General features: G+C 36.4%; 1 protein-coding gene and 1 pseudogene across 6 annotated transcripts; one reads left to right on the top strand and one right to left on the bottom strand.

Annotated features, from left to right (window-relative positions):
* Positions 1-396: 396 nt before the first annotated feature.
* LOC129530552 (protein FRG1-like) lies at positions 397-23,094 on the top strand. Of its 6 annotated transcripts, none has more exons than XM_063704889.1 (10): positions 397-645; positions 2,793-2,862; positions 6,501-11,649; positions 11,773-11,898; positions 12,680-12,737; positions 14,984-15,098; positions 17,355-17,459; positions 20,622-20,713; positions 21,700-21,810; positions 22,983-23,094. In XM_063704889.1, exons 4-10 carry the CDS (start codon positions 11,829-11,831, stop codon positions 23,017-23,019), a joined length of 588 nt encoding a protein of 195 aa, XP_063560959.1. In that variant the 5' UTR covers positions 397-645; positions 2,793-2,862; positions 6,501-11,649; positions 11,773-11,828; the 3' UTR covers positions 23,020-23,094. The 6 variants fall into 6 exon arrangements, with proteins under 6 accessions (XP_063560959.1, XP_063560958.1, XP_063560961.1 ...); XM_063704888.1 differs by lacking the exon at positions 6,501-11,649 and adding an exon at positions 1,496-1,595 and having other exon boundaries at positions 398-645; XM_063704891.1 differs by lacking the exon at positions 6,501-11,649 and adding an exon at positions 1,496-1,649 and having other exon boundaries at positions 398-645.
* A 1,019-nt stretch (positions 23,095-24,113) lies between these two features.
* On the bottom strand, positions 24,114-24,208 carry LOC129530560 (uncharacterized; annotated as a pseudogene).
* Positions 24,209-25,577: the final 1,369 nt, after the last annotated feature.

The raw sequence follows: 25,577 nt of genomic DNA, 5'->3' as shown, positions 1-25,577 counted from the left end.
CACAGCGCTTGCGACGTCCGCGGCCCTCAACATGGCGCTTCATTCTATTTTAGGGTATTCCCTGCTTGTTTCCTGCACACACAGTCGCGCGAGGCACAGCCCCTAGTGACCCGCGCACGAGTGGCCCGCGCTTCCAGACGCGCCGCCGCAGGCCGGCGAGGGAAGCCTGAGCCGCTTCCCGCTCCCTCGGAGACCGTCGCCAGCCCGCAGCTCTAGCGGGAGGCGGTTCCACAGCGCGCCCGGCAGCCCCGCCACCGTCAGCACCGGCGCCTCGGGCGGGCTTTCCCCACCTCTGGGAGGCACGAATCCTCAGCGGCTCCTCGAAAGGGCGCCAGGGAGCAGCTGCGTGCGGACACCTTTCGGCCCTCTGCAGCCGCCGTAGCTCCCCGGCAGAAACCCGGAAGTGGAAATCTCAGCCATTCAGGGTTTGGGTGAAGACGAAGGCGGGTTCTGGACAGACGTACGCTATCAGGGAGTGTTTACTTCGCCTCCACTTCTGTTCCTCCCCGCCCTGGTGCTGCTCCGGGTCACATACTCATCCTGAGCCGGCTTCAGCCTCTCCGAGCAGAAGTCTCCCGGAGCCATGGCCGAGTACTCTTACGTGAAGTCTACCAAGCTTGTGCTCAAGGGAACCAAGGCGAAGAGGTGGGTCCTGCAGCTCCTGCGGGAGCCTCCTCAGTTCTTTTCGGACGCACTCCACCCCCGCGAATCCGGTGGAAGCCGTGGCGCAGAGAGCCGGCTTTGTGGCCTCCCAGGCTTCGCCCTGGCACCTGTCCAGGCTGGACGGAGGCCGGACCGCGGTTCCTGGCGCCTGTGCAGAGAGGGGCAGCCTCCCGCGCGGACGACCCTGGAAACAGGATAGACGGGCTGGTGACCCGTGGCCCCATACCCGAGTTTGTTTCCCCTGAGGCCTCTCTCCAGGCCTCTGCCTGGTGGGTCTCCGTTAGTCTGATCTCGTAGTTCATGATAATAACTTCCTTTATTAGGGATTATTCTTTTCTCCATTGTTTCTTCCTGGAAAAATTATTGATTATTTTTTTCTAAGCTAATATGTAGAGTGAAACCAGGATGAATCACACAGTGGTTGAGGTGTATATGGGCTTTGATAGGGATATGGGCTGGAACCTGCACTCTGTCATTTGCTAATTTTGTAATTTGCGGCAAATTGTTTAATATGTCTGAACTTCCATTTACTCATTAAGAGATCAAATATCTTTGAACCTCCGTTTACACATTTATACTTTCAGACCATTTTTTATACCTTTAGAAGACTGTGAGGATTAAATGAGAGAACATATATGCAGTAAATAAATTGAGCCAAATGTGAGGAGGAGGTCATAGTGGTAATTTATTAGCTCTTTAGGAGAAAAGTACCTGTGCATTCATATCCCCGCTTCTTTTTTAACTGGCAGATTTGCCTGAGGTTGACTGTACATACAAATATTGAGCATTTTCTCCTGGTCTCCGTGATAAACAAAGGTTTTGATATTGTTAGGCGAGATGGAAAGAAAGTATCAAGGAGTGAGCTGAAGCCACTGCCCTTGAGAACCCTCTCGAGGAGTCTGGGCTCATGAAGATGCCAGAATAAGTGGCAGGTATATCCTGAATGAATGTGAGATTTTTACCCTGTGAATTTCCTGTGAGGAGTGGTGAGTTATCTTCTGAAAACTTTATGAGGAAAATGCAGACAAGAGTGTCTTAAGATTATCGTAATAATCATAATTAATGCTTATATAGCACTTTCAATGCACCAAGAAATTGTTGTAGGCACGTTGCACGTTACCTTTTTTCAAATCGCTCTTGGGTTTTTATTTTTTTATTGCGATGAAATTCATAATTATAAAATTAACCCTTTTGTACAGTCAGTGGTTTTTAGTATATATTCAAGAGGTTCACTACTGTGTAGTTGCTCAGCATTTTCATCACCTCAGAAGAATCTCTTCCTACCCATTAAAGCTGTCACATACCATCCTCCCCCTCTCCTAGTCTTTGGCAACCACTAGTCTGCTATCTATGTGAAATTGCCTATTCTGAATATTTCCTAAGAAATCATGCAACATGTGGCCTTTTGTATCTGGCTTCTTTCACTTATAACATTCTTGAGGTCCATCATTGTTGTAGCACTTGTTCCTTTTTATGACTGCGTAGTAGTCCATTGTATGGATGTAACATTTTGTTCATCCATTCATCAGTTGATGAACATTTAGGTTGTTTCCCCTTTTTGACTATTGTGACTAATGCTAGTGTGAATATTCTTATGTAACTATTTTTGTGGGTGTATGTTTTCATTTCCCTTGGGTATACATACTTAGGAGTACAATTGCTGGGTCATATGGTAACTCTTTAACATTTTGAGGAACCCCAAACTGTTTCCTGTAGATGCTGCACCATTTTACATTTCCACCAGCAATGTGTGAAGATACATATTACCTCTTAATCCTCACAATAGCCTTAAGAGTTAAGTTATTATCCTAATTTTTTAAGTGGGGAAACTGATTCAAAGAGAGATTCAGTACCTTTTCCAAAAATTGCAGAGCTAAGAAGTGACAAAATCAGGATTTAAAATCTGGCAGTGTGGCTCTACAATCTGCTTTGAACTTTAACATAATATGCACAAAGCCTGAAGCAAATTCTTAGTACTGTATTCAAGAGGGCATAGCAATGTAAGTCTTCCTAAATCAATAATTTATAAATGAAACAGCTTAAAAAACTTCCAAGTTTCAATCTTACGATATTTATTTATCACACAAATCACTATACCTAAACTCATCTATATAAATTATGTCCTGTAGTAAGAAGAAAAAGAGCAAAAATAAGAAGAGAAAAAGAGAAGAAGATGAAGAAACCCAGCTTGATATGTTGGTGAGTCAGTTTTCAGTGCTTTATTTTGAAAAAAAGTAAACATTTCTTGAGATCTCATTGAAAATATTTTCCTAGTTAGAAATTGATGATGTATTCATATTTGTCTTAAAGTGCTTAAATATTACCTACAGTTGCAAATTCCATTTATTCTTTAGCACAGTAGATGCTACTGATGCCTTTACTTCATTATCAGAACAGAGCACAGGAGAGAAGAATTACAACTCTCTGACTTAGTAGGCACCATTAGACTGCTTAATAGCTGGAGATTCTGATACAGAATTTTAAAGGCTTAATGTAAATGTTATTCAACCAGATATAGTTTACAAGTTATTTTCTTTGAACGTGTATACATTTTAGTTGTAGAAGTCAGTTGTCTCTTAAACGAAGTATCTTCACAGGAAAAATCATTATTTTGTGAACTCTGAAATGAATGAAAATTTTAAATACAATATCAGGGTAACCTGTAAATGATACTAGAAATAAACTGACCCAAACACACTTAAACAGCCTGTTTTCCGTTTAGCTGTTTCCATACTTTTTTTTTTCTCTTTTAAAACTTGGCAAGTTGCATTTGGAATCTTCATAAATTTTGGAAGCTTAAAAAATATATAAAGTATGGAATGGTATAAAGCTAATGTTCTGGAAGAATCATTGCTTTTGAAATGGCAAATCAACAATTCTAAAATTAGGGTAAATATCTAGGGTAGATATGTAGATGTGGAATTGCTGTGTCAAAGGATAGGTGAATGTTTAACTATATAAGAAACTGCCAAAAATTTTCTAAAGCGGTTGTGCTATTTTATCCTCCCACCAAGAATGAATTAGTTCTCCAGTTACATCCTTGCCAAGAGTTGATGCTGTTATCATTCTTTTCTCCCAGTCTGAGTTTTACCATTTGAGTTTCTTATTGGTGGTTTTTGGAGGGACAGCTTTTTTGTTTTGTTTTGTTTTTTTGTTTGTTTTGTTTTTCGAGATAGAGTCTCGCTCTGTCACCCAGGCTGGAGGGCAGTGGCTCGATCTCGGTTCGCTGCAAGCTCTACCTCCCAGGTTCACGCCATTCTCCTGCCTCAGCCTCCCAAGTAGCTGGGACTACAGGCACCTGCCACCACGCCCAGCTAATTTTTTGTGTTTCTGGTAGTGACAGGGTTTCACCATGTTAGCCAGGATGGTCAGAAGCTTTTAATTTTTATACAGCTTAGTTTATTTTTTTTTTGTTTTATGGTTACTGCCTTATCTCTTTGATCTAAGAGATCTTTGTTTACCCCAAAGTCAGAAAAATATTCTACATTGTCTTTTAGAGGTATCATAGTTTTAATTTTTACATTAAATCTGTCATTAATCTCAAATTAATTTTTGGCATGATGTGAGTTTGGTTTTGAGATTTACTTTTTTTTTTTTTTAACATCTTGATAGCCATTTGTGCCAGCACCACTGGTGTTTCCTTTTTCCATTAATCCAGTATCGTATCTTCATAAAAAAAATCAATTAACTTTCTATGTATTGGTCTATTTCTGGACCCTGTTCTATCGATTGTCTGTTTTTCTTTTGTTATATTTCTCTTGATTGTTATAATTTCCCGAAGTCTTGAGATCAGGTAGTGTGTGTCCTCCAACTTTGTACTTACTATTAGTTTATTAATTTCTACAGTGAAGCCTGTTGGATTTTCTCGGAGAATTGTATTGAGTCCAGATCATTTGGGGGAGAATCAACATCTTAATATTGGACCTTAATATTTTATAATTTTCAATGTAGCAGTCTTGAATGAATGTTTAAAAATTTATTCTTAAGTTTTTTATAATTTTACACTACTGTCAGTAGAACTTTTGAATTTGATTTTCCAGTTGTTTGCTGTCAGTATGTAGATATGCAATTGATTTTTGTATAGTGACTTTGTAGTCTGATAAGTCTGTTTTACTTATTACTTCTAGTGGTTTGTTTATATAGAAAACTAAGAAATTTGTAATTATGTTTCCTGTGACTATCGTTTTACTTCCTTTTTCTAATCCTTATGTCTTGTCTTGCTTTTTATTGGTTTATTATACTGTCCAGGAATTCCATAATGTTGAACAGAAGTCACGAGAATGGGCATAATTGCATTGTTTCCAAGCTTAGGCAGAAAGCTTTCAGTAGTCCACCATATGGTATGATGTCTACAGGATCTGCAGAGAAAACCTTTATCAAAATGAGGACATTCCTTTTAAACATTGTTTCTTGGGAGTTTTTATCATAAAGATGTTTAATGCTGTCAAATGCCTCTTTCTGTGTCTGTTGAGATGATTATACAACTTTCTTCATTCTGCCAATGAATTACATTGGTTTCATTTTCAACTTTTAAACTAACTTTACATCCCTGAGATAAACCCCACTTGGTTGTGGTGCGTTGTCCTTTGGGATATTGCTAGATTTGATTTCTAGGTTTTTTTTCTTTTTTTAAGATTTCTATATAGGTGTTGATGGGAGATATTGGACTTTTGTATCCTTTTCTTGTAATGTCTTTATTTGATTTTGGTGTCAAGGTGATATTGGGTGTCATAAAATTAGATGGGAAGTGCTGTCTCCTTCCCTGTTTTTGGAAATAGCTGTGTAAGATCGGTATGATTTCTTCTTTACATGTTTGATAGGATTTACCAGTGAAGTCATCTGAACCTAGAGGGTTTTGTTTGGTTTGGTTTTAGTTTTTTGTGGGAGAATTAAGATTTTTTAAGAGATATTTTCAGAATTTTCTGTTGTCAGTTTTGGTAATTTGTGTCTATTAGGAAAATTTCATTTCATCTAAGTTGTTGGATTTGTTGGCATAAAATTGTTCACAATATCCCTTTAATATCCTTTTAATGTCTGTAGAATCTAATCTGTATTGCAGTCTCTTCATATTGGTAATTTGTGTTTTTTCTATTTTTTTCCTGGATCAGTCAGTCTAGCTGGAGGTTTATCAATTCTTTATAAGATCATTTATTTTAGATCATTAATGATCTTTTAGTACAGGGGTATTCAATCTTTTAGCTCCCCTGGGCCACAATGGAAGGATAAAAATTATCTTGGGCCACACATAGAATACACTAACGATAAGCTGATGAGCCAAAAAAAAAAAAAAAAAAAAAAGGAAAAAAAATCTCATAATGTTTCAAGGACGTTTATGAATTTGTGTTGGGCTGCATTCAAAGCTGGCCTGGGCCACATGCAGCCCTCAGGTTGGACAAGCCTGTTTCAGTATTACTTATTTTCTCTTTGTTTCATTTTTTATTTAATTTATTTTTAGTCTTTTTTTTCCTCCCTTTAACTTATTTTCAGTTTACTTTGCTCTTGTTTTATTGCTTCTTAAGAAGGTAGTTAGATCTCTTCATTCCATGTTAGTTTTAGTTATAGTTAACACATTTTGTTTTCATTTTCATTCCATTCAAAATATCATCTAGTTTTCCTTGTGATTTTTCTTTTCATGGATACTTGAGTTATTTAAAAGTGTATTGTTTTTAATTTCTACTACATAGAGATATTATAGGTATGTTATTGTTGCTGATTTCTAATTCATTTATAGTATAGTTGGAGAACATATTTTCTTAGTGAATTTCCATGTACACTTGAAAAGAATGTGTATTCTGCAGATGTTGGTTCAGGGTTTTTTTTGTATTTTATTTTTTTAGGAGATGAAGTCGCGCTCTGTTGCCCAGCAGGGTGGAGTGCAGTGGCACGATCTCGGGTCACTGCAGCCTCCGCCTCCCAAGTTCAAGTGATTCTCCTGCCTCAGCCTCCGGAGGAGCTGGAATTACAGGCACCTGCCACCACGCTGGCTAATTTTTTTTTTTTAATATTTTTAATAGAGGCGGGGTTTCACCACATTGGCCAAGCTGGTGTCAAACTCCTGACCTCAGGCGATCCACCCACCTCAGCCTCCCAAAGTGCTGAGATTACCGGCGTGAGCCGTGGTGCCCAGTGGTTCAGTGTTCTTTAGATGTCAGTTAGATCAACTGGTGGAGCTTGTGACTATGCACATCTTCTGTGTCCTTACTGATTTTTTACTCATCCTACAATGTATTGAGAGTTACGTTAAAATCTCCAGCTGTAATTCTAGATCTGTCTACTTGAGCAGTTTTTGCTTAAAGTATTTTGAAGCTGTCATGTGTACACATTTAGGATTGTTAAGTCTTCCTTATAAATTCAGTCTTTCATTTTCATAACATTTTAACCTTTATTTCTGTTAAATGGCTTGATGCCTAGTTAAATTATTTGACCACCCTTTTGCTCCTGTCAAGCCCGAGCCTTTGTTTGTGCTTATTTATTAGGTTTTTGCCTGTAGACTTAGACAGTGACTCTTACTCTAGGAAAGTTTCATCCTCATGGGCCTCAGCCACATGTTCTAGGTATACTTGGTGAGTTCTCCCCACTCTGCTATGTCCCAAATTTGTGTGAACTCTGTCATCTCCAGTCAGCCCTCAGAAGTGCCAGCCACTCTGCAGAGGCCTTGTGGAGCCTGCCTGCTGTAGGCACTCCACCCATCCCTTGGCCCCAGACCTGCAGAGAACTTTTGCATACTCTTTTGAGGCCTCACCTGTATGTAGTTCCCTCTTCTCCAGTACCTTATTCTATAAACTCCAAACACGTTAGCACTGCAAGACTCTCAGCTTAGTGACAGTGACATTGCCTCATTTTTGGAGGTCTCAACCTCTCTCTGCATGATCAAGAAATTTCCATTGGGCAGAAAACAGAAGTGTGTGTGAGATTTGCCTCCTGTGTTTTCCTGTTCTCAAATATCACAGTCCTGTTCTGCCTGTGTTCCAATCCCTGAAAACAGTTTTCTCAAATATTCTATCCAGTTTCAGTTTTCTCATTGGTCATGGTGGGAGGGCAAGTCCATCTTGGCTGGAAGAGGAAGTACTTCTGCGTCTTTTTCTCTTTGTCCTTCCACCTTCTTTTGCATTGGGGATATTCTAAACTTGCCATATAAGTAATCATGTGCCTATTTGTGAAGGGAAATAAAAAACCTTTTAATTTTTTAAAGGTGTTCTGTTGGTTCCTCACAAAGATCTGAAGGGACTGGTAAATAGGATGAAAGGAATTCTGTCTTTCACATGGAGAATACCATGTGTGACATTAATAAAAATGAGCATGTCTGTAAGCAAAGAGTTTCACTGAGCTCTGCTAGATTCAGAAGCAATTGAACTTACAACATCGTAGTTTGCAAAACACATTTGATTTACCCAGGAACTAAAGCTAAGTCAGCTATGGGTTAATAGAAGGTCCGTGAAGGGTACTTAGACTACAGTAAGATTGGGGAAGAAAATTCCATTTCCAAATCTAAGATATATCATTCCTTTGTGCCAAGCACATAATGAATGTAGAGGTTTAAGGGGGCCCTTAGCACAGAAGCACTGGGTTAGTCAGAAGGTGACGTGAGCTGTCACACATCCTTGATGCTAGAATGAGGGTGCCCTGGTAGTATCTTACCAGCCATGACACTGTTGCATCGGGCCATTTTTTTTTTTTTTTTTTTTTTTGAGACAGGCTTTTGCTTTATTTCTCAGGCTGGAGTACAGTGACATGATCATGGCTCAGTGCATGCCCGACCTCATAGGCTCAAGCAATCCTCTCTCCTTGGACTACTGAGTAGCTTGGACCACAGGCTCGTACCACCATACCCAGCTAATTTCTTAATTTTTTTGTAGAGATGGGGGTCTCCTTTTGTTGCCTGGGCTGATTTTGAACTCCTGGGCTTAAGTGATTCTCCTGCTTCCACCTCTCAAAGTGCTGGATTACAGGCATGGCAGACATATGGAAACATTCTCAACTATGTGAAAATATGTGAATATCTTATGCGTTGTGAGACAACACAACGGGAATATTTCACCATCTGCCTAAGGTTTAAAAGGAAATAACTTTAAGCATGTGTCTAAATAGCAAGTAATGTTTTAGAGCGGATTCTCTTAAATTCAGCTCGGGCGTCTGCAGCATATACACAGCTTGAGCTGTCACCTGACGTAGAGACAGGCAACTTCAGTGCCCACTGTTCTTAGGATCCACTGCTTTTTCACAGCTAAAACCCCCGAGTGGCACTGTTAAGTATTATGTTATGTTACTTTATTCGTTAAACATATAAGCATACCTCCAAAGGTCGAATGTAGGCCACTTGCAGAAAGTAGGCAGAATGCTCACATTTAATTCTTGATGATACCGTGTTTGGCTTTCTTATTCTTTGAAATCTCATTGAGAAAAAATACTGGCATCTGCTCAAAGTAATTCCTTTTTCAGTTGACAATATTATAAGGAATGTTATTGTATCATTTCCCTACTTGGACAGAGTGTGAAAATTTTGAGGAGCTTGTCTGCCAGAAATTTCTTCTTCATTTGCAAAACATTAATGAGATATTATATTTAAATGATTTTATTTAATATTAAGTGTACTTGGTGAACGTGGCATAGAACATACAAAATAAAACTAATTTAAAATTATTAACTATTACATTGATAAGAAAGACTTGCTAATCATAACACTGTTCATAATGATTCTGAATAAAGCATTATTTTACTGAAAACAATTGTAGCTATAACTCAATCATCTAAATTGTCATTAGTTTTATTGCTTTCTAATCGTCTTTAGCTGAAATTTTAATTTGGATTAATTTTCTTTTTCTCCATTGGTTTTGTGTGTGTGTCGAGGTAAAATATACAGAATATCGAATTTGCCAGTTTTTCTATTTTTACGTGTACGCTTCAGTGGCATTTAAATACATGCACCATTTTACCTTCCCACCAGCATTGCACAGGGTTTCAGTTTCTCCACATCCTGCCCAACATTTGTTTTTCTGGTTTTCTTGGTTTCTGTTTTTTGTTTGTTTTGATAATAGCATTCTAATGGGTGTGAAGTGGCATTGCATTATGGTTTTGATTTATATTTCCCTAGTGACTAATGATGTTGAGCGTCTTTTCGAGTGCTTATTGGCCATTTGTATATCATCTTTGGAGCAGTGTTCGTGTATATCCTTTGTCCAGTTTTGAATTGTGGTATTTGTCTTTTTGGAGTTCTCGATATAGTCTGGATATTAATTCCTTATCATGTATGTAGTTTACAAATATTTTCTCCATTCTCTGGGTTGCCTTTTACTCTGTTGACAGTGGTTCTTGATGCACAAAAGTTTTTAATTCTGATGAAGTCCAGTTTATCTGTGTTTTCTTTTGTTGCCTGTGCCTTTGATGTTCTATATAAGAAATCATTGCCAAATTCATTGTCGTGAAGCTTTTCCCATTTTCTTCTAAAAGTTTTCTAACTTTAGCTCTTACATTTAGGTCTTTGGTCTATTTTAAGTTACTTTTTGTATTTGGTGTTATATAAGGGTCCAACTTCATTTTAGCTAAAATTTTATGTATTTTAAAATTGATTATGAAAAGGATGAAATGTTTAGTTGAATAGAAAATTTTGTGCAGTGGAATTAACTGAATCCTTGAAACGTTTTTATTATGGAAATATCCAAACTAATCCATGCATAGAAGAATATAATGAGTCCCCGATGTGCCCAGGCCCCAGCATTAATTATCAATATTTTGCCAATCTCATTTCATTTACATACACACCCCCACACACATTTTTTCCTAGAAAATTTTAAGAAAAATCACAGATATTACGTCATTTTACCCATAAGTATATAAATATACATTTCTTAACGTGGTATGTCTTTCTCTCATCACGTGTTTTATTCTTTACTTTTATACATTATACTGTGTCATTTTCAGACCTTGTAAAATTAACAAGAATTCCTTAATATGTCATATCCAGTTAATGATTGACTCATTTCTACTCTAGTTAAAGCACAATTTAGGAGGAGGTTTGAGGATATTTTTTAACGTTAAGATATAAACTTTTATAAAAACTGCTAAAATAATTGTTGCTAGAGTCTAACATTTCTATTGGCAAATTGGAAATTAGTATACATAGACATAGATTCTGCTCATTTTGCTTTCAATCTAAAATCACAGTTAAGATTACTGGCTGGGCGCGGTGGTTCACACCTGTAATACCAGCACTTTGGGAGGCAGAGGTGGGTGGATCACGAGGTCAGGAGTTCAAGGCCAGCTGGGCCAATGAGATGAAACCCCGTTTCTACTAAAAATACAAAAAAAAATTATTCAGGCATGGTGGTAGGCTCTTGTAACCCTAGCTACTCGGGAAGTTGAGGCAGAGAATTGTTTGAACCCAGGAGGCGGAGGTCACAGTGAGCCAAGATTGTGTCACTGCACTCCAGCCTGGGTGACAGGGCAAGACTCTGTCTCAAAAAAAAAAAAATTACTATGCTAGAAAGTCTTCCTGTAGAGGCATTTTTAAGAAGCATTATGATAGGCATTGCCTCTGGAAAGCAGGCATGAATAGATGGCTGGGGTCTATCATGAGAGAGGCCGTTCTCCATATATCACTTTGTACCTTCACATGTTGCCTTTTGTTTTGGTCTGTTTTTGAGACAGGACCTTGCTCTGTCACTGAGGCTAGAGTGCAGTGGTGTGATCATAGCTCACTATAACCTTGAACTCCTGGGCTCAAGTGATCCTCTTTCACAGCTCCCCAAGTAGCTGGGATTACAGGCATGCACCCCCATGCCTGGCTGTATGTTGCTTATTTTGTATTTTAAAAACCTAATCCTGACTGTGCTGGTAGTCGCATGAATCTGTGCACATACATGCAAAGAAGTACATGTAAAACTGGTGAAATCTGAATAACCTTCATGGATTATATCAATGTCAGTTTCCGATTCTAACAATGTATGATACTTATGCAAGATGTCATCATTGAGACAAAGTGAGTAAAGGGTATGTGAGATTTTCGTATTATTTCTTATGACTGCAAAATAAAAAGTTTTTTAAACTAAGTTATAATAACAAAGAACTCTCAAAACTAAAATATGAAGTTGAAATATCAATTTTATTTTTTAGGAATCTGGTGGACAGTAACAAACTTTGGTGAAATTTCAGGAACCATAGCCATTGAAATGGATGAGGGAATCTATATACATTCACTCGACAATGGTCTTTTTACCCTGGGAGCTCCACACAGTGAAGGTTTGTGTCTGGAAGGGAAGAGGCTGCCACAAGTGTAGATTTTAGGACATTCATTCACTTAGGCCAAACTCTAACTAGTCTCAAACGTTTTCCAAAGGAATGGAACCATTGCATTTGACTCTTCCATTTTTTTTTAATTCCTTAATATTTACCAGCCATTGACAAGTCCCTCTTTCTAATATAAGCATTTGAAAACATTCCATATAGTTCCAGAAGAGTATCTTTGGAAATCAAAACAATGTGAATAATTAACATAGTAAGTGGAAAGAAAAAAGTAAACCTATTTGAGTCAAATAAGTTTGAATTTCTTTTTTTTTCAGACCTATTACCAAAACTAACCTGGGTGCATTTAACAATTTGAAGCTTCCTCATTTTCTTTAGCCCATTAGAAGAAACACTAATGAGATACAAAGTAATTAGAAGATAAAAAGCAGTATCATTTGGTCAGCAAGGCCATCCAATGAATAAATGAAAGCATTTAGCTTTTTTAAATAAGTGCTTATTTATGACTGTATTTTAGAACATAAAGAGAAGCTATCTCAAAAGTTATTAAATAAGCATTATATCACCCTGTCTTACTCAGTGTATAAAATTAGCACTGTAGTTAAAAGAAGGTAAAATAGATCTTGATTCCAAAGAACAGTATTACAGTGACATCAGTATATCTGAATATTCTTACATTTAATTGCAGAAGAAAATAACCATATTTTTTAAAGCAAAATAATGTCTTTATATTTATAGCAAATGTCAAATTTATTTTTAAATGTTTTTTCTCCAATAGTTGATGAGGGTCCTAGTCCAACAGAGCAGTTTACGGCTGTCAAATTATCTGATTCCAGGTGAGCTTATGTTGTAATATAATTAGTAACCAGTTATTTTAAAAATTTAATTGTATTCATTAAAAATTTTAGTATCTGCCTTAAGCCCATGGTAATTTTGATATAAAAAACAAATAGCTTTTTTGAAAAATAGATTTTGTGATCTACTTTTAGTGGATTTCCTATCAATATATAATGCTAGGCTGGTAAATAGATTTGTAAGTTAAAAAATGAAGACTAATAATTTCACACACCAAATAAGATAGATTAAAAAATAATTTGCATCTTTATTTAGCATTATTTCATGAGCAGATTTCTGTGACAGTACACAGTTGCATAGACATTGATTAAAATATTTATTTTGACATAGTAATGTAGCAGCTGTGGACAAAGGCCAGGCTTGTTCGATGGGTTGTTTAATTCATGTCTTGAACATAAATGTGAGTCAGTTACACTCCTCTTTGCACATTATGAGACAAGACAGTTATTATATTTTTATAACAGTGATTACTAAATTTCTTTGAACTTGACACTTTATGTATTTTTAATCACACAAATAATACATGAACCTATGTTCTTTGTGAAGAATTTTAATAACCTAGTGGTACATAGGGAAAAAATTATAGTTTCCATTAATTCTACTCTGTGACCCCTGGCCTGAAATAAAATTGCTTCCAGTTTAGTGTTTACCTTTCCTCAGTCAAAAAATAAATAAATAAATAAATAAATCAAATAGTACAAAACCTGGTTCACTGTTGCTATGATATTTAAACTCACTGTTTGGAAGTCTAAAGACAAACAGGAAGACTAAAAAAAGGAATATTGTTGAAACCAGCAGAGAAAGTTACAGCATCATAAAGACCAAAAGAATATTTTTACTCAGTATTTTTACAGTCATATTATAAAGTAGCCTTTTTTATTCTCACCTTGTGCAGAAGTATGGAATGATTCTTTGGGTAAAAGATACTGAAAGTGAATTTATATATTTTAGTAATTGGTTACATCGACATGATAATGATTTCTGTTATATAATCATTAACGTATAAAGGACTAAAAGTCAATTCTGGCATCCGAGGAGATTCTTGGTAAGGTAAAAGAAATCATAATTTTAAAAAATCACATTAAGATGATTATTTCTATACTTTCTTTGGAAGTCTGATAAATAGGGTGAAAGACAAAGAATAAAAGCAGAGGAAGAAAAAATTCAATAGTTTTAAACTGCTTTACAATTATAAACAAAAAAGGATTATAAAGAAAATTAACAGACAAATGAGGAAAATATTTGCAACAATCTTAATAGGCAGTGAGTTCTTACTCTTCATATGTATCTTGTATAGAATTCATAGCACTGAAGACCCCAGTAGAAAAATTGCGAACAATCAGATCTGAATAGAAAAATGGACAAGGGACATTACCAGATAATCTAAAAACTAAAAAGGAAAGGAAAAGAGAAACAATTGTTATTCTAGTTAACTACTAAAATGCAAATTAATAGGATACTGTTTTTTTTCCATTTCAGGTTTTCAAGTATTTTTTTAGAGTCATAATGTTTAAAAAAAAATCCATGATACAAAACATATTCTGTTAATTTGTGGTAAGAATGTAAATGGAAGCAGCATTTTCTGGAAAACTGTTTGAAGACATAAAGTTTTAGTAATTTATTATTGAAGTTTATAACTAAAGAGGTATAATTGAAAAATGATGAATTTTGAAAATATTTGTTATGTAATATATAAGGTACAATGTTTATATTAAAAAAGCAAAATATAAAACTAAATTTAAAACTGCACTGTCCAATATGGCAACAACTAGTCACATGTAGCTTTTTTTTGTTTTGTTTTAAGGCACAGAGTCTCACTCGTCACCCAGGCTGGAGGGCAGTGGTGTGATCATAGCTCACTGTAACCTCAAATTTCTGGGCTCAAGCACTCCTCCTGCATCAGCCTCCCCAAGTAGCTGGTATTACACGTGCACACCACCATGCCCAGATAACTTTTTAAATGTTTTGTAGAGATTGGGTCTCACTATGTTGTCAAGGCTGATCTTGAACTTCTTGCCTCAAGCAATTCTCCCATTGCCTTCCCAAAGCACAGAGATTACAGGAACAAGACAACACTCAGCCACATGCATCTTTTGAACACTTGGAATATGTCCAGTCTGAAATTTTAGATATGTACACACCCACACACATACACACGTCCTGTTTTGATGTTCTATAATTAATTTTCTCTCAGTTTTTAACTTTTATCTATCTTATTAATATAAAGAATCGCCCTGAAATCTGGCTATGGAAAATATCTTGGTATAAATTCAGATGAACTCGTTGTTGGGCGTTCAGATGCAATTGGACCAAGAGAACAATGGGAACCAGTCTTTCAAAATGTAAGTGCTGTTATTGTTTATAAAATCTTCCTGTCAGTTTAACACAAAGTCTGTAACAGTCAATCATAATATATTTAAAAAGAAAAAGTAGGATGCAATAGTATAACACATTAAATTGGAATAAATCAGTAAGAACACAGAGGCTTAAAGAGATCTCAAAATATACTGCAACAAAAATAGCATTAGTACTTTTGCCCACAATTATTTCTGTATAACCTTAGTGCCTAGATATGGATCTCATTTCCACTGAAGAACCAGTCAAGTTTAGGTCACAGAGTAGGAAAACAGAATAGTTCCTAAGTATCTTCTTTGTAGCAAAAATCATGGATGCTTTCAGAAACATTACAGACTGTAAGCGAACGTTGGAGCTAGCTAAGACCAAGTTGTGACAATTTGCGTATAAAATATAAATAATAATAGTTCATTGAAGTAAATTATCTCTAAAAGACTTTCAGTTCATAAGCTTAAAATAGTGTATGAAAAGATAGTTTTAATATAAGAAGAAAAAAGATAATATACTAATTCTTGATTTTTGTAAGTAGACAGTTGTAGTTTATGGATGTTTTGTTAAATCTTTGTTGATACAGAATACATAATTTCCCTTTTCTGTTTGTGTGAGAAGTAAAGATTGAACAAAAATATGTGAGTGCTAAACTGTCTTTAAAATGTAGATAAGTATATCAAAAACAGTAAGGACCAGTGGGCTCCACGCAGAACAAGCAAATAGAAGATAAGCTCAGCCTTTGAGTAGCAGCTTTGGTAGTGTAAAATAATGAACTGAAAATAGAAACTCAGCAGTGTTTTCTAAGATGACAGATTAAACAAACATCCCACCAGAAAGAGGTAATCACTTAGACTAATTTCCTCATCCCCTAGGATAAAATCTTAAGTCAGTGACTTGAAAACTATTTTCACCCAATCCATTGAGAAATGCATTTTTACATTGCACCCCAGCACACACATATGTGTAACTGAAGCAAGAGTTGTACTTAACAATACTTAACTTATCCATGTGTTATGCACCTTGATATTTCTTATTCTCTTTTACCCCTTACTCTGTGTGTCTGTGTGTTTTCCTTTCCCCCCCACCCACCCAATACCATTCAGGAAACACTACATTGATTTCATTACCTGCTAATGTGTTGCAACCCCTTTGAGATGATCCTACTAGTTATGATGAGATGCTTCTCATAAAAGTTACACCAGTAGAAAATGCCAATATTTCATAAGGCCAGGATGATGACTTAGATAGTACTAATAATACAACACTTTAGGAAAGTTCATTTCATTTTAGTTTTAGGAAGGACACTAAGTTTCAAAAATTTAAATTTAAATGAAAGAGAGTCTTAAAACTCTATTGCAAAGAGGACTCAACTGAATAATCTGTGGCACAGGTTTAAATCGCCTTGGACCACACCGCCATGTTCCAGGGCTCACCAGGAGCCATCCAGATGAGAGACCACCCAGCCCTTGTGACTTGACAAAGAAATCCATGTTATCAGCACGTTTTTAACTGGATGTGATATAAGGTTAACATATTTTGTAATCATTGTATTTATAAATATTTTGTCTAAACGTTATGGTATTCCAAGTTTTCCAAAAGAATCAACCAAATACAAGTTATAAATAAATATTATATTTGTTACGGCAGTTAAGCTAACCAAATTTACAACCCAGATTTAGATACACAAGAAAATCAGTTTTTAAAGTTTTGTTTAATAGAAAGCAGTGTAATACATCAAACGTTAAACAACTAAAAATGTATATGAATATTTATTTTCACACACAAAAGCCCCTCAGACATTGATTCTTAAATTCAAAACACCAAAGGCATTGTATATACCTTTTCATGTTTTCTAATTGTGAAGAAAATAAATTTTACTTGAAATGGTAATATTTGAATAAAGTATGCATTCTTAATTATGTTCTTGTCTTTAATTTTTCAAACAGAACTAAATCAGTTTTATCTTCAGTAGATCTTTTAGAAAGGAAGCAATCCCACCTCATCTAATTAGAATTTAGTCATACCAGGAAGATACACTACAAATGTTTATTGTGGTAATCTTTGAATAGTAAAATGATAGGTGATTTTGGTTTCCTTTTCTATATGTTCTTGTATTATATTTTTCAGGTTTTTCTCTAAGTTCTTTTCTGTGCTTTTTAAATCAGGGAGGAAAAATTAATTCAGCCTAAACACCTAATGTTTCTTCTACAAGAAGTATCCTCATGGCTATTTTGTTATTTTGTTTCACGTAGGGGAAAATGACTTTGTTGGCCTCAAATAGCTGCTTTATTAGATGTAATGAAGCAGGGGACATAGAAGCAAAAAGTAAAACAGCAGGAGAAGAAGAAATGATCAAGGTAATGATGACATTTTATACAGATGACTGCATTCACACATGCGATGTGACTGTATCTCTTTAAAATGTTAAGTCATCATTTACTGTCACTTTAAAGATTTAGTTAATAGCTTTTTATAATGTGGTGTTTCAAATAGACTCATTTTTAATTATAAATCCCACAGTTGATGGCTTGTTTATACAATGTGGTAGAGAAATCCTTGCATCTAGGAGATACCTTGCCATTATCTCCATGGATTAGTATCTTTTTCTGGTAGTTCCACATGCTCTTTTTAAACTTTCATTTTCTTGTTTTCTTGTTTGTATTTTAAAATCTAATTATTAAAATAGATAACATGTACACGTGATCCAACTTTTTTAATAAAAGCATATGAAGATGAAGACATATGCCTGCCATGCATCTTACTCACCTGTGTCCCAGCTCCTGTTCCTCTTTCCCTTTGTTTTGTTTTTTAATAGCCTCCTAAAATTTCTTTATAAACATACGAATATATTTATAATTTTTAACTGTTTTATACTAAAGGCAGCCTCCTTTATAGTCTTCTCGACTTTGATTTTTTTTTCCTTAAAATCGTATCTTGGAGAGTTTTCTACTATTAGTTTGAATGTAGAAAGTTTTTTCTTTTCTTGGTTTTCCTCTCTTTCTCTCTCTCTCTTTTTTAACAGCCACATAATATTCCATTTTAGGGATGTACCTTAATTTATTTAGTCTTTTGTAGATAGAAATTTGGGCTGTTTCCAGTCTTTTGCTCTTATAAACAGTGCTGCAGTACATAACATTGAATATGCATCAATTTGTAGATGTGCGGGTGGACCTGAAGATAAATTTCCAGAAGCAGAATTACCAGGTCGGGGTATACGTGTTTGTATTTACGTAATGCTTGAGCTTCTGTGATGATAATCACTCTATGAAACATAAAAAATCATAGCAGAACTTCTGGGGCCTTAGCCCTCACATTTTAAAAATATTTTTATTAATAGTACCCGTCTTCTTTGCATTAGGAGAAACATGAATCACATAAAACATGATTTTTATTTTATTTTGAAAATTTGTGTGCATCACTAAGCTGGAAATAAAAGTTCCTTATTCCAGGCTAAATTCCCTCATCTGTAGTCAGATGCGTTATCCATTGCACCAGTGGCCTGTGCACTCCCTAGTCCTACTCTTTGTTTTACATCATTGTAAAAGTTACACAGGCATCTTCATATCAAGGTGAAATTCCAAATATTACTGTTAATATAACCTAGATAAATCAGGTAGTTAACTGGAATTTGATGAAAATATTTAAGGCTTAATTTTTTAGACTCACAAAAGCCACTGATCTTTAATGATAAACATATACCAGGATGTGTCTAAAGAATAACTCCCGCCTTCTTGACACATGGCTTTTCTGTGTCTTGGCATTCCATCACAGTACTGAGCATCCTGAACCTTGCTTTGTTTGTCTCTGTTGGGAATCACAGGTTACATCCAGTTTGACCCAGATTTGCTCTGTAAGGCATTGTGGAGGCCAGAGTGGAAGGCTCTAAGAGAGGGGGCAAATGCCTTTTCTAAAATGCCCTTCATTCTTATAATTAGAGCATAAAAATTTATGTTACATTTTTCTCTACTACCAGTGTAATTTAAAAGCATTTATCAAATCTCTGTACATGTTTCATGTTAGATGTCTGGTCATATGTTTGATTTTCTTTTTAGAATAGTCTTGATTTCAGATAATTTCAAATCTAAAGCTCAAACAATTTCAATCTAAAATGTAGGTTTTTCTTAAAGTTAAAGAAGTGAAATGTTATATTTTTTTGTTGCATGCATCCGGCACATGCGTTGTAGTCTTGAATTTCCATAATGCTCCTGTGAGGTGGATGTGAGCTCAGCCTTACAGACAGGAAGACAGCCTCTGACCCTCCTTACATCCTCGTGGTTTTTGTCAGTCAGTTCATGGAAATCACAGTGATTTCAAGGTGTGGTAAGACAGGATGTGTACCCAGGCCCAGCTGACTCCAGAGGCCACTCTCAGTATTTCATAGCACATTGCTTCTCAGGAAACAGGTCATTGGGGAAATGCAGATGGTTTTATGACTTACATTTACTTTTATTTATTTATATTTTATTGTATCATGTTTAAATTATTTTTCATCTGGATATCATATATGTGCAGTGGTTTGCACTTATACAAAGATACAGAGATAAACAAAGATTGCGTTTTTCACTATTTAAAACAGTTTTTGATGAAATACAAAGTTTTCGGGGTCTCTTTCATTAGTCAAGTACTTGGAAGCTCTGAACAGTGATTATTTAGGACTCTTGTCATACCATTTAATTGCAGGCTCTCCTAATCTCTGTCAGCCCTTCACCTTTAGGACCTTGCCTTATCTACCAGAACACAGATCTCTCTTACTGAAGGTAGCATTGTATTACAGGCCCTAGCAGGGAATGTTTTCAGGTCTGGGACCCCTCTAATCAAAACTGTCACAAAGATGTCATTGGCACAAACACATTATTTGTCATCACTTTCTAAGCAGCCCTGGAACTGGGCTCTGGCCACAGAGATCCCTTAGGAGACATGAGTCCTTACCATTGTCAATTGCCTGTTCTGTGGGCGATCTTAATTGTTGAATGCAGATCAATTAACTTATGACATGTGGTAGTAAACATCTATCCAAACTTAGGAGGATATAAAAAGCTAGTAAAAGAGGTGGGTTCCAATTAATTAAAAACGAGTTGTGTAATGTTAAAAGTTTTAATACTTTGGTAATAGTCTGCGCAAAGAAAAATAGCTATTAAGCTTTCAATCTGATCAAATGAACACTTGTCTACTAGGGATAATTTGATCCTAGTGTGTTCACTTGGAGGACAAAATTAAATTAGTTAAGATTGCTTTATTGCCTAGCAGGATCTGATGTGTAAAATGTTTCTGAAGTAATTTCATCTGTAGTTTTTCTGACAAAAGGGCTGTGGAGGAAGCATGTGATAGCACTTACTCATATAGATTATATATATGAAGTAAAAACACGTAGCCAGAACCTGTCTTTTTCTGAATATAGTTGCTCAGTTAATTTTTTCTTCTGCATAAGAAATCATCTCGAATGTTCTTGTGTGATACGTAAAGTGGGGAAGGTGGAAGATAAACATATAACCCATTGGATTCTCTTTTCCAATATCTAGATTATATACTGTGCTGAAAGAGAAATCAAGAAAAAAGATGACATTCCAGAAGAAGACAAAGGAAATGTAAAACAATGTGAAATCAATTATGTGTATGTATGCTTTTCCTTTTAGACCTACAGATTTGACACTGAAGTGCTTCTTAAAGTGCTTTCAAAATAAATTACCTAATTAGCTGGGGATGGTGGTGCATGCCTGTGGGCCCAGCTACTCGGGAGGCTGAGACAGGAGGATTGTTTGAGCCCAGGAGTTCAAGGCTGCAGTGAGCTCTGATCACCACTGCATTCCAGCCTGGGTGACAGAGCAAGACCCTGTCTGAAAAAATGAAAACTGATGGACAAGAAGAGGCAACACAATGTAGCCTCTGAGACAGAGCTCTGAGCTAAATGTTTTTCTTTTCTTGAGGGTTCAGTTTTCCTAATCATCCTACCAGCTCCCAAAGCTAGTCAGTCGGGTTAGTCAATCTCTCTATTCATTCATAGAATGGGAGAGATGCCAGTCAAAGGCTGTGCTATGGCCAGGACACAGGGGACTCCAGCTAGCATGCCCTAGTAGAAGTGGGGCCTTGTGCTACCCAGTCAATGAGTGGCCCTCCTCTTGAGAGGTCACGAAGGTCATCTTTGTTGTTCAAAAGCTCCAGCTTATTAAAAAAAAATACAGTTACACTTTTTTTTCTCCCCCAAGAGGGAGTCTCACTCTGTCCCCCAGACTGGAGTGCAGTGCCACAATCTCGTCTCATCACAACCTCCGCCTCCCAGGTTGATGTGATTCTCCTGCCTCAGCCTCCTGAGTAGCTGAGATTATAGACAAGCACCACTACGCTCGGCTAATTTTTGTATTTTCAGTAGAGACGGGGTTTCACCATGTTGGCCAGGCTGTTCTCGAACTCCTGACCTCGAGTGATCCACCTCCCTTGGCCTCCCAAAATGCTGGGATTGCAGGCTTGAGCCACTGCACCTGGCCTACAATTAGACTTTTTTAATAAGTGGAAAAGAAATTTACAATATTTATAAATTTAATAGTAAATATGTGTAATCAGAGTTTGAGGTATTTTTTAATGAAGACATTTTCTTTGCAGAAAGAAATTTCAGAGCTTCCAAGACCACAAACTTAAAATAAGTAAAGAAGACAGTAAAATTCTTAAAAAGGCTCAGAAAGATGGATTTTTGCATGAGACACTTCTGGACAGGTAGCTATTTATTTACTTATTTCCACTATTTTCAGTAGCCAATAGAAATGGCATGTAGAAAACCTATATTCTCTTAAATTACTGTAGTTTTCACATTTTTGTCTTTATTTCTGATTTATGAGTGTGGCAATATTACCTAGAGAGGACATCATGAGTTTGGGAAAAGACTGTCAAGAAAGAATATCTAAAAATTATAACTGATTCTAAGTATATACTTTAAGAAATTCAGGTTTGACTGTATCTACTTCATAAATTTATCATTATCTTTTCATAACTAATAGAACCAGAGTTAGAAAGAAGCAGTTTGAGTAATATAAAAATTATGTGGATTCTGTAAGAGTAGTCCAGGTTCCTTAAAATAAGAATAGATCAACTAAAAAACTAAGTATAAAAGCTAAACAAGTGAAATTGAAGCAGTTTTATGTAAGATTTGGAAGAGTGCAGGATGTTTATCATAGCATATTGTTAATATTTATTACTCTTCCTATGTAGATAAGTAATGTCCTAGATTTACAACATAGAAAAACAGAGACGTTTAGCTGTGAGTGTACAAGTATAAATCAATTAAGTGCCAGATTTTGATAATCACCAGCTGCTCATTCAAGTCCTATGTTGCAAAGTGACTCTTACCCTTTTTTTACATTACTTGATAAAGGCAATGTTTAATTACATATTTCCTGTTAACTAGCTGGTAGAGGTCATACGTAAAGTCATTAAATAATGTTAAGAATTTTTTCCAGCTGAGCAAATGAATACGTATCTTGTTGTAAGAAATCAAGAAGAGGATATAAAATATAATCAGGATATGGACTCTAAAACGGAATAAGCTCTATGTCCTGTAACTTTTCTCCCTTGTAATAATACAGCATTCTCACCCTGTTAAATGGAAATTTAGAGCACCCTTAAATTCCAGAATAATTAAAATTGCTATTTGGATTGAAAAAGCCCTTAGGCAACATTTATTGAATATTAGGAAATAACTTTTATAAGATTAGAATCCATTTTTTATAGAAACCAAATTTAAAAGTGTACATATTTTAATATAAGTGTTGTGGTAATATAATAACCAAAATTGAACACACAGTTTTAAAGCTTTTTATATTTAGTAGCAGTTGAATATATATGGCAAGTTTTACATAGATTAATTTTACTATTTTTCTTTGTTTAAACAGGAGAGCCAAATTGAAAGCCGACAGATACTGCAAATGACTGGGATTTTTGTTTCTGCCTTATCTTTTTGTGTTTTTTTCTGAATAAAATATTCAGAGGAAATGCTTTTACAGAGTTCTTGAGTTGTTGTGAAATTATTGTTCAGCTAGTAGCTAGTTTAACCAGGATTAAACAAGTTTAATCAGAATTCTTCATGGATGTACTTTTTAGCTAACTACAGTGTTTCACATGGAAATGAAACTTACAGTACACACTTAACGTACCTCAGAATTTTTTTCTGGATTTCCTGTCCTGAAGCATGAAGTGTACTAGAAACCAATTCTTCCTGCACTACTTTTGGAATCTGTCTTACTGGATCATAATCTTACTTTCCTTTATACAATAGATGCTTAATCAGCCCTTTAATAGGAAGTTAGAAACTCCCAATCCAATCAACAAGGCTTTGATTCTACTTCCTAAGTACTACTCAGATCACAGACAACCCGAATATCAGAACTAGGGGGCTGGGCAGAGAGGACAAATCATCTATTAGGGAGTGCGACAGAAAGTGGAAACATTACAAAGGAGCGAGTAGGCTCAGAACAGGGGGGAGAGTAGTACTGGGGAAACTCCCTACTGAGGACACGTTAGCCACAGTGGATATGTATGTGATGCTTTTGTCCCCATGGGCTAGAATGGAAGCTGATGAAGAAGTTCAGACGCTACCTGTTGCTTAGGACTGCTTTGCTGAAGCCTGTCTCTTTCAGAGTTCCTAAACACAATATTCCCGTGGCATCTAATCCCATTGAGTGCTCCAAATCCAGGATGTGTATCAGATGCCACAGGAAATTCTGCCTCAGGACTGAGGTTGGTTCAAGCATCTGGATGATGTCAAAAGTCCACATTGTGTGCTGGCCTAACCTGAAAGACCCTATCTAGTTCTAGACTTTAAATTCCTCCTGTCACCAAATCTAGAGTTACATGGCATCTGTAGAAGCTAGGTAGCTGAGGCATGGGATCAGCCCTACAAAGGAGCTTTGGGAGCTTGTAGGTCTAGCTTCAACTTGGCACTCCAGTTCCAATAGCCGCACTTTCTCTCATCGTGTGTTCTGATCATAGGATTGGGAACAAAGTAACCACTGTGATCCCACAAAGCAGTGGTTCCGGTTCCCCACTGCTGACTATTTTGCCTCTCGGGACATTTTTGGTTTTCACGAACTATAGAAATGATCCCTGAAAGTATAGTCTACATTTTTGGTTTTCACAACTGGAATATGGTGTTAGAGAGTAGAGGCTAGGGATGCTGTGAAGCACGTGGCAGAATCGTGTTCCGCCCAGAATGCTAACAGTGCCAAGGTTATGGAGCCTTCCCACCCAAGGGCTTGGTCTATTCCTTGCTCTTGCCAGCTCCCTAACCCTTAAACAACAGTTCAAATCTATATGCATAAGCATCGCCTAGGAACCTGCACTTTTCCAATATTGACTACTGAGACACATCCGTAGAGACGCAGGCTTAGGAGGTCGAGGATTGGACTCAAAATTTGCATTTTAACAAGTACTCTAGGTCATTCTGAAGCAAGTGATACAAACCACACAGTGAGGAACACCGCCTTCAAGAGAGAGACTGAATCTTGCTTCCCAACACTAGCTTGTTATCTGAGACCATCTGCCTGCTGACTGGCTTTCCTGGCACAAACATTCTGAATGTAGGCACAGTGTGTTCCTGGACTCCATGTCAACTCGTTCACCCTCATGTTCCCTTGGTTCCTGTCCCCAGTACAGCGAGCAGAACTGATTACAGATCTTGACAACAGAAGATACAGATTTAACATAACTTGCCTGTTCCCTTGGACTTTATCCACTAGTGGAGGACAAGTGGACAAGGGGAGAGAGTAGGTGAGGGCTCCTTCCCTATTCCTCCTATTCCACTTTATAGAAACCCCAGCTAGACCACTGGGAGAGCAACGGAGGTTAAGAATGACCACATCTAAATATTGTCATCTGGTCCACTCTTCTTCCATCTTGTACACAAGGATATCATGAGTTTTGTTTAAAGTACTACTGAAACCAAGATAAACTCTGGCTTAGCATGCCCCTGATGTATCAGTCTAGTAATCTTATCAAAACCAAGATTACCTAAAAGCACTAATCAAAGGAAAAGCTCCCTCACCCCAACCTATGACTGCTCACATTTTTCACATTGAATCATTTCAATTGTATTTTAAGTTTCATTGACTCTTTACCATCTCCAAGCTGCTCCTGAACACAACTAATTATTATTTTTTAATTTCGAAAACTTTTTCACTTCTAGAATTCCCACTTGAGCCTTTGTTATTATTGTAGTTTCTTCTTCTCAGCTGTGACTTCCTATCCATTTATTTTAAGTGTTTTGGGGTTTTGATTTTAGTAAGAATTACAATAACGATTTTAAAAATCCACACTAATTCCAACATCTGGGTCATCTCGAGGTCAGTGTCTATTGATTGCCTTCTTTTTCTTTGAATATGTTTCTTTATATGTTTGATATAATGGGATTGAATTCTGAAGATTGTAAAACTAGATTTTGTTTTGTTCCTCTGAAAATTTTGATAATTTTTTGTTGTATTTGTTGTATTTTG

This window comes from Gorilla gorilla, chromosome 23 (genome assembly GCF_029281585.2).
Source record: "Gorilla gorilla gorilla isolate KB3781 chromosome 23, NHGRI_mGorGor1-v2.1_pri, whole genome shotgun sequence".
NCBI lineage: Eukaryota > Metazoa > Chordata > Mammalia > Primates > Hominidae > Gorilla > Gorilla gorilla.
This window is presented reverse-complemented; position numbering and strand designations above follow the sequence as displayed.

Coding starts and splice junctions, on each gene's coding strand:
- LOC129530552 (XM_063704889.1), top strand. CDS start 11,829: ATGGATGAGGGAATCTATATACATTCACTCGACAATGGTCTTTTTACC. Junction 15,099..17,354: donor GGGAACCAGTCTTTCAAAAT/GTAAGTGCTGTT, acceptor TGTTTCACGTAG/GGGAAAATGACTTTGTTGGC. Junction 17,460..20,621: donor GAGAAGAAGAAATGATCAAG/GTAATGATGACA, acceptor TCCAATATCTAG/ATTATATACTGTGCTGAAAG.